The 8,891-nt window shown below is 50.9% G+C and overlaps 1 protein-coding gene across 4 annotated transcripts in view; it reads left to right on the top strand.

Annotated features, from left to right (window-relative positions):
• Positions 1 to 468: 468 nt before the first annotated feature.
• Positions 469 to 8,891, top strand: part of FBXO27 (F-box protein 27) — a 35,303-nt gene continuing 26,880 nt past the window's right edge. The window contains exons 1-5 of one of the 4 annotated variants that reach the window (XM_047709708.1): positions 486 to 929; positions 1,079 to 1,190; positions 1,274 to 1,369; positions 7,114 to 7,249; positions 7,812 to 8,535. In XM_047709708.1, coding sequence (XP_047565664.1) covers positions 578 to 929; positions 1,079 to 1,190; positions 1,274 to 1,369; positions 7,114 to 7,249; positions 7,812 to 7,955 — 840 coding nt within the window. In that variant the 5' untranslated portion in view covers positions 486 to 577 and the 3' untranslated portion in view covers positions 7,956 to 8,535. Of the gene's footprint in view, positions 930 to 1,078; positions 1,191 to 1,273; positions 1,370 to 7,113; positions 7,250 to 7,811; positions 8,536 to 8,891 lie in introns of those variants that run through there. The other 3 variants (XM_047709709.1, XM_047709710.1, XM_047709711.1) reach the window with 3 other exon arrangements.

Genomic DNA, 8,891 nt, shown 5'->3' with positions numbered 1-8,891 from the left:
TCCCGGCGGCCCCGCCCCTCCCGGGTCTGCGCAGTCAGGCCTGGTTTGATAGTCCTCCCCCCTCCCCCGGGACTACCGGGGAAGGAAGGGGTCTGGCGAGTACAAGGATGCGCAGGACGGCTGGGTGGGGGCGGGGGCGGGGGGGGGGGCCGCTGGGCGACCAGAGTGATGAGAGCGCGGACACCCGCGGACCAGAAGATGGGGTGGGGGGGTGGGAATGCGGGCTGTTAAAAAGGGAGGGGCTGGCGAGTAAAAGGATGGAGGAGGGGAGGGGGACGCCGGGGGACAGGAGAGGGTATGCGGGCGAGGAGCCCTGGCTCTGATCCAAGGTAGGACTGCGGGGCTGGGCCGCTCCGGCGGGAGCGCGCAGCACCGGGTGCACCCAGCTGGCTGGATCCGCTGCTGGGAAGGACCGGTTGGGAGGCTGGGGATTTGAGCCCGGGGGCCAGAGCCGGGGCGGGGCCGGGGCGGGGCCGGCGGCAGCTGCGCGCGCGCCGCGGAGGCTGCGGGCCCTTGCCTCCTTGACCTTACTCTCCCGCAGTCACCGCCCGGCCTAGCGCGGGCTGGGCGGGGGACCATGGGCGTCTCGGCCTCCCGGGGCCGGCCCGCCCGGGTTCCCGCGCCGGAGCCCGAACCCGAGGAGGCGCTGGACCTGAGCCAACTGCCACCGGAGCTGCTCCTGGTGGTGCTGAGCCACGTGCCTCCGCGCACGCTGCTGGGGTGCTGCCGCCGAGTGTGCCGGGGCTGGCGCGCCCTGGTGGACGGCCAGGCCCTGTGGCTGCTCATCCTGGCCCGGGACCACGGCGCCCTGCTGCCGCTCGCCCGCAGCTGCCTGCCCCCTGCCCGCGACGGCAGGCCCTGCCTCCTGGGCCGCTTCTGCGAGCGCCGCCCGATCGGACGCAACCTCATCCGCAACCCCTGCGGCCAGGGTGGGGAAGCGCCGGGCTGGGGGTCTGGAGGTCTGGCCGGCCAGGGAGGGGCGGGGCCGGGGGGCGGGGCTTCGTCGGGGTAGGTGGGAGGCGGCCGCCGGCGGGTGGGCGGGCGAGGAACTCGGGCGCAAGCCTCTTGTATTTAACAGAAGGCCTCCGGAAATGGATGGTGCAGCACGGTGGGGACGGCTGGGTGGTGGAGGTCAACAGGTCTACGGTGCCCGGGGCCCCCTCGCAGACCTGCTTCGTGTCTTCCTTCAGGTGAATGCCCCTTCCCCGCAAGGGCCAGGCCCGTTGTGAGGAGGACCTGCCTGCTCTCACTGACCCGACTCCCTCTTTCCTAGCTGGTGTCGCAAAAAGCAGGTGTTGGACCTGGAGGAGGAGGGTCTGTGGCCAGAGCTGCTGGATAGTGGCAAGATTGAGATTTGTGTCTCTGATTGGTGAGTATGGTGACAGAAACAGCCCTTTGCTCAGCACTGACCACAGGCGCTGTGACCGTTGCATGGGTGACTTCACCGGGACCGCCACTAACAACCCCTTACAGATACAGAGAGGAAGCTCAGGGATGTGAATGACTTAGCCACTGCACCCCTCTTTTCACCCCTAAATGGAGCTGGATTGCAAGATGCCCGATTGGATCCCGTTACAGAGGACTCGGCCCAGCTCAGTCTTGTCCGCCAATGACATGCTCCTTGCTTTAGGAGGACGCAGAGTAGGGTCGTTAGCTAAATTGACATTCTGGAGCCAGACTTGCCAAGTCCCTGGCTCTACAGCTTTGTGGCTTTGGGCAAGTCTCAGTGTGCCTCAGTTTCCCTATCTTTATAAGATAGGTTTACATGTCAAGCACATAGCCAGCGCTTCATAAGGGAGAACTCTTTTAGTTGGGTTTTTTCAGGTTTTTGGTTTTTTTTTTTTTTTAAAGATTTTATTTATTTATTTGACAGAGAGAAATCACAAGTAAGCAGAGAGGCAGGCAGAGAGAGAGGAGGAAGCAGGCTCCCCGCTGAGCAGAAAGCCCGATGCGGGGCTCGAACCCAGGACCTGGGATCATGACCTGAGCCGAAGGCAGCGGCTTAACCCACTGAGCCACCCAGGCGCCCCAGGTTTTTGGTTTTTTTGTCTTGTTTTTTGAGCCTCAGTCCTCTGAGAATGTATATTTCAAGGTGTCAGATTTCCAGCAGTGGAGAGGTTCAGAAAGGGGAGGAGATTAGCTCTGATGGCACAGCAAGGAATTGGTGAGACCTGAAATTAGGCTCAGACTCCTCTGCGGAGCATATCCTCTGTAGTGATGGTCTTGAAACGAGGGTTATATGTACGTGAAGACTTTCCATGGGATACACGACCCAGATCATTTCAAGGGAGGCAATGTCATATCTTCTGCAGCTGTGTTCCCTGGTTCTAAAATCACCAGCTACACATCACATCTCTGGTGAGATGTATATGATTTGTCCTTGTCCAGTCCCTGTCTCAGAGTCCCCAGTCTTAGAGAAAAGACAAGCCCCTCACTATGGTGTGTGTCCCCCACCCCCCCAACGTAAAGACTACTGGAGAGTTAGGTAAAGTTAACTGCTTGAAATTGCAGCCTTACCAAATTCACTTACACTTTCGTTTTTTGTTTTTTGGTTTTTTTAAAGATTTTATTTATTTATTTGACAGATTGAGATCACAAGTAGGCAGAGAGGCAGGCAGAGAGAGGAGGAAGCAGGCTCCCTGCTGAGCAGAGATCCCGATGCGGGACTCCATCCCAGGACCCTGGGATCATGACCTGAGCCAAAGGCAGAGGCTTTAACCCTCTGAGCCACCCAGGCGCCCTTTTGTTTTGTTTTTTAGTAGGGTCCGTGCCCGACGTGGGGCCTGAACTCATGACCCTGAGATTAAGAGTCGCATGTTCTACTGACTGAGCCAGGCAGATGCCCCCAAGTTCGCTTTTTTTTTTTTTTTTTTTTTTTAAGATTTATTTATTTCTTGGGGCGCCTGGGTGGCTCAGTGGGTTAAGCCGCTGCCTTCGGCTCAGGTCATGATCTCAGGGTCCTGGGATCGAGTCCCGCATCGGGCTCTCTGCTCGGCGGAGAGCCTGCTTCCCTCTCTCTCTGCCTGCCTCTCTGCCTGCTTGTGATCTCTCTGTCAAATTAAAAAAAATAAGTTAAAAAAAAAATAAAATCTTAAAAAAAAAAAAGATTTATTTATTTCTTCGAGAGAGGCTGGGGGCAGGGAGGAGAGACAGATAGGCGGGGAGAGAGAATCCCAAGGAGACTCCCAGCTGAGCACAGAGCGGGATGTAGGACTTAATCCCACAACCCTGGGATCATGTCCTGGCCGAAATCAGGAGTTGGATGCTTACCCAACTGAACCACCCAGGTGTCCCCAGATTCACTTTTAACTAAAGACACCCTAACTTACCCACCCTCTGCAAATCCGTCTCATTAGACCATGTGTTTTATAATAAAATTGTTTTTAATTTAATCGTCAGTTATCAAACTACTGTAACATATTTGTGCTGTTTTGGCCAGCGGTGTGCCCTTTGATCGTAACAATCAGTGGTTCCCAGATGTGGCTGCACTTTATACAGGATCATTTAAAACTCCCAATGCGGGGCACCTGGGTGGCTCAGTGGGTTAAAGCCTCTGCCTTCGGCTCAGGTCATGATCCCAGGGTCCTGGGATCGAGCCCCATGTCGGGCTCTCTGCTCAGCGGGGAGCCTGCTTCCTCCTCTCTCTCTGCCTGCCTCTCTGCCTCCTTGTGATCTCTCTCTCTCTGTCAAATAAATAAAAAATCTTAAAAAAAAAATTAAATAAAACTCCCAATGCCCAGGTCACGCCCCATCCCAGTTAAATCAGAGCACCTGCGGGAGAGAGCCGGGTCTCAGTATCTGAGAAGTTTAGAGCTGACTGCAAAGTGAGAAGGCACAGTCCCCAAGACCATCCTCCCTTTGACACCAGCTGCAAGTTTGGGGAATTCAGAAAAACCACCCTCACGTTCTGTAATTCACTGGAAAGACTCCTAGAACTTACTGGACTGTCACATGAATACGGTTTTGTTTTGTTTTGTTTTATAATATGGGATTTTTAAAAAGATTTTATTTACTTATTTGACAGAGATCACAAGTAGGCAGAGGGGCAGGCAGAGAGAGAGGAAGGGAAGCAGGCTCCCCACCGAGCAGAGAGCCCAATGTGGGGCTCGATCCCAGGACCCTGAGATCATGACCTAAGTTAAAGGCAGAGGCTTCAATCCACTGAGCCACCCAGGTGCCCCATGAATACGGTTTATTACAAGGAAAACGTAACAGATCAAAAATGAGCCCAGGGAAGAAGAGCTAGGGCAGCATGGAAGCACAGAACTTCTGTGGTTCACTTGCCTTGGGGTCAAGGTGCAATCCTGCCCCAGCAACCGTCTGACAATATACACGGAATATCGCTGACCTGGGAAGTGCACCTGAGCTTCATTGCCCAGAATTTCTGCTGGGGCTTCATCACCTGATTAATCTCAGACTCCTGGTCAGTTGATACCACCTGACATAGCCTAAGCCACATTGTGGGGCTTTCTGGAGTGGCCAGCCCCCATGGTGAGACTATCTGGGTGGATATGACCAGCCCCCACTGGAATCCCGTTGGTAGGCTATCCAGCATGATGCAAGCTCCTCAGGAGAACAGAGAAACTTCAGCAGCCATAACATTCCCAGGGTCCAAAGAGAACCTTCCATAACCTCTGGACAAGGCTAAATTCTTTTTTTTTTTTTTAAGATAGAGAATATCTCAATCTTTTTTTTTTTTAAAGTTTTTATTTATTCATTTGAGAGAGTGAGTGAGAGAGAGAGAGAGAGAGAGAGCATGAGGAGAGAGGTCAGTGGGAGAAGCAGACTCCCTGCCTAGCAGGGAGCCTGATGTGGGACTCGATCCTGGGACTCCAGGAACATGACCTGAGCCGAAGGCAGTCGCTTAACCAACTGAGCCACCCAGGCACCATAAATTCTTTGCTATACAATATCTTTTCAACATTCCAGATGATTCTAACCTGCAGCCAAGTCTGGGAGCCATTACTGAGTAATAACTCAATCCCAATGAGAAAATGTTAACACTTAGATCTTTATGATCACAGGAAAAAAATTTAATTTCTATTCATATAGGAATATTTTGGTATGTGGTTGGCAGAGCGCAGTATGGAGGGGCAGTCTTGAGTAGTCAGAAGAAATTAAGAAAGTGTTGCTATTCCATGAGGACAGAATTGTGTGGGAGAGGTAGAGCAGGCATCTAATTCTAAGAAGTAGAATGATGTGACGTCTCTGAAGGAAGAAACTGAATTTGTGTATTTTTTTTGTTTTTCGTTTTTTTTTAAAGATTTTATTTATTTATTTGACAGACAGAGATCACAAGTAGAGAGGCAGGCGAGAGGAGGAAGCAGGCTCCCTGCTGAGCAGAGAGCCCAATGCAGGGCTCAATCCCAGAACCCTGGGATCATGACCTGAGCCGAAGGTAGAGGCTTTAACCCACTGAGCCACCCAGGTGCCCCTGAATTTGTGTATTTTTATAATACATTATCCTTGAGTTAAACTTTTAACTCCTTAAAAGTTTAAAAGTTAAAGTTTTATACATCAGAATTACACATTTTTTAAGTTTACATATTTAATTATTTATTTAAAGTGTACGTATTTTAGGTACGCAGCTCTGAATTATTGCAGAGTGAGCGCATCGTGTTACCAGCTGCTTTCCCATCACTACCCACCCAGGGGTCCACTGTCCTGAATTCTGTTACCATAGATAAGTTCCATCCGTTTTTGTACTTGAGAGAGAGGGTCCCACAGTATATGTTTGTTTGTTTCTGGCTTCTTTCAACTGCATGTTTGTAAACTGATTCCTAATTGTGCATAACTACAATAAGTTTGCTTTCTTTGCTGTACACTATTCTATTACGTGAATCTACTGTAATTTATCCATTTACCATCTATGGACATTGGAAGTTGTTATGTTGCTATTGTTTTTATGTTGCTGAGTATCCCATCATGACTAAATATATTTAGAGTCCAATGATCCTTTTTTTTTTTTTTTAATTTTTTAGAGATTTTATTTTTAAATAATCTCTCCACCCCACACGGGGCTCAAACTCACAATCCTGAGATTGAGTCACCTGTTCCACAAACTAAGCTGGCCAGGTGCCCCTCCCGTGGTCCTTTTCAATGACTGCTATGAAAGTTTTATTTTATTTTATTTTATTTTATTTTAAGATTTTATTTATTTATTTGACAGAGAGAGAGATCACAAGTAGACAGAGAGGCAGGCAGAGAGAGAGAGAGAGGGAAGCAGGCTCCCTGCTGAGCAGAGAGCCCGATATGGGACTCGATCCGAGGACCCTGAGATCATGACCTGAGCCGAAGGCAGCGGCTTAACCCACTGAGCCACCCAGGCGCCCTATTTTATTTTTTTTAAGATTTTATTTATTTGACACACACAGAGAGATATCACAAGTAGGTAGAGAGGCAGGCAGAGAGAGAGGGGAAAGCAGGCTCCCTTCTAAGCAGAGAGCCTGATGCAGGACTTGATCCCAGGACCCTGGGTTCATGACCTGAGCCAAAGGCAGAGGCTTAACCCACTGAGTCACCCAGGCACCCCTGAAAGTTGTATTTTATTTTATTTATTTATTTTTTAAAGATTTTATTTATTTATTTGACAGAGAGATCACAAGCAGGCAGAGAGGCAGGCAGAGAGAGAGGAGGAAGCAGGCTCCCCGCTGAGCAGAGAGCCCGACATGGGGCTCGATCCCAGGACTCTGAGATCATGACCTGAGCCGAAGGCAGCAGCCCAACCCACTGACCCACCCAGGCGCCCCGAAAGTTGTATTTTAAAATGTCAGCGTACCCACTGGAAATCACATCTTTGCCACTGTTTGAACAATGAGCAATTTCCATTGTCACCTTAATGGTAACAGAAGGAGGTGCCTTGAAGGGCGCTGCTCTGGGTCACTGCTTCGAGAACGCGTGTGCTTGTGGACCAGCTGGGGACCTCGTTTAATGCAGATTTTGAGTCACTGGGTCCACAGTGGGGCCGAGCTCCCAGGTGACACGAGTCGTGCTAAGCGGAGGACTTCGTTTTGGAATTGCATACATGGGGAGGCCATTCTGGGGGAGAGGTAGGCAGACACCCAAAGAGATGAGGTGGGCACATCCAGCCTTCAAGGCCTCCCTCCTCCACAGGTGGGGAGCCCGACACGACAGTGGCTGTATGTACCGACTCCTTGTCCAACTTCTAGATGCCAACCAGACTGTGCTGGATAAATTCTCCGCTATGCCCGTTCCCATCCAACAGTGGAACAACAATGTCTGCTTTCAGGTGAGTCTCCAACTTCAGGTGAGTCTCTGGCAGGGACCAGGAGGGGAAGTGATCGGCCTAGGGAGGTTATCTGTTACTTCTTGGGGTTTCTGTAAGGAGGACGCCGCTGGGGATGCTTCTGGTTCCCGGCTCTCGGGTAGTTGCTTCTGGACAATGGCTGGAGCCGAAGGCCTGGTGGGGTGTGTATGTGTGTGTGTGTGTACGTGTACATCCAGCAGCTGGTGGCTTCATTTAGTCCCAGAGCTTCCATGTGGGGTCTCTCTGTGAGGGCTGGCCTGGATTTCCTCACGGCATGGCCACCTCAGGGCAGCCAGACTCCACTTACTAATGGCTCAGGATTCCGCCAGGAAGGTTCCAGAGAAACCAACAGAAGCTGCATTGCCTTTTCTGACTTAGTTTTCAAGTCACTTGGCAGTTACGAACAAAACCGGCCCACCCAGACTCCAGGGGACCGGGTATTAGGATGAGGAACCATGCGATTCCACTGAGCCAAAAGGCCCCAGGCTCAGATTTCAAGAAGGCGGCTGTGGCACAACACGCCTGATCTCTTTTCTACCTACAGGTCACCCACGTGTTCTCCAACATCAAGATGGGTGTCCGCTTTGTGTCTTTCGAACACTGGGGCCAGGACACACAGTTCTGGGCTGGTCACTATGGAGCCCGTGTGACCAACTCCAGTGTGGTCGTCCGAGCCCAGCTGTGTTAGTGGAGGGCAGTCCTTGCACAACAACCTGAGTGGTGCCTTCCAGAACTGGGGACCATTGGCCAGGACTTCTCGTTAACCAAGGACGTGTACCTCCCTGGCATCTTGGGTACTCCCGGAGGGTTCTGCCAGGACCCCTCTTGAGGTTCTAGAAACTACTAGAAGGAAGTTCTTTCTTCAGAGCTTCCTGCTGCTGTTATAGGGCAGTCCTCTCCCCGGAGGCGCTCTGATTCAGCCCCAGTCCCCTCTGCCCTGTCTCGTCCCCTTTCTGCTGTCAGGGGGCTTTATCTGACCCTTTAGAGAAGGCCACTGAGCTCAAGTAGACTCTCCTCCTTATGGCTGGGAAAATTCCAGCCACCTTGGGTGGCAAACTTAACCTCCCTCAGCTTCAAGGCTGGGACCAGGTCTCGCAACTGAAAGTCAGCCAGCTTAAAAAATGTGTGGAGATCCTCAAGGACCCCTGTGATTGTATGTTGTATAATATTATATTTTATTTTGAAATTTTCCACAAACATCAAGAGAATAATATAGCCACAACAACTATCTGCCGATCATATGTAATAAATTTATTATTTTGCCAAAAGTGCCTCAGATCTTTGAAATAGGAAATATAACCTTATTGTCTTGTTTACTACTTGGTTTGAAAGCAACAAATTGTCCCAGTGGAGGAGGGGAAACTACAGAAGAAACTCCCAATAGAAGGGGTTTTAGTAGAAAGAATGAAGAGTGCGAACAGTATCTTTTCCCAAGCCCTAAGGAAACCATCGGTTCAGACAAAGATTATCAGACAGTGGGTGTGTGTACACCACATTAGTGACTTTTTTTTTTTTTTAAGATTTTATTGTTTATTAGAGAAATAAGAGACACAGCATGAACGGCAGAGAGAGAAACAGGCTCCTTACCTAGCAGGAAGCCTGACATGGGGCTCGATCCCAGGAC

The sequence above is a fragment of the Lutra lutra genome, chromosome 17 (genome assembly GCF_902655055.1).
Source record: "Lutra lutra chromosome 17, mLutLut1.2, whole genome shotgun sequence".
Lineage (NCBI taxonomy): Eukaryota > Metazoa > Chordata > Mammalia > Carnivora > Mustelidae > Lutra > Lutra lutra.
This window is presented reverse-complemented; position numbering and strand designations above follow the sequence as displayed.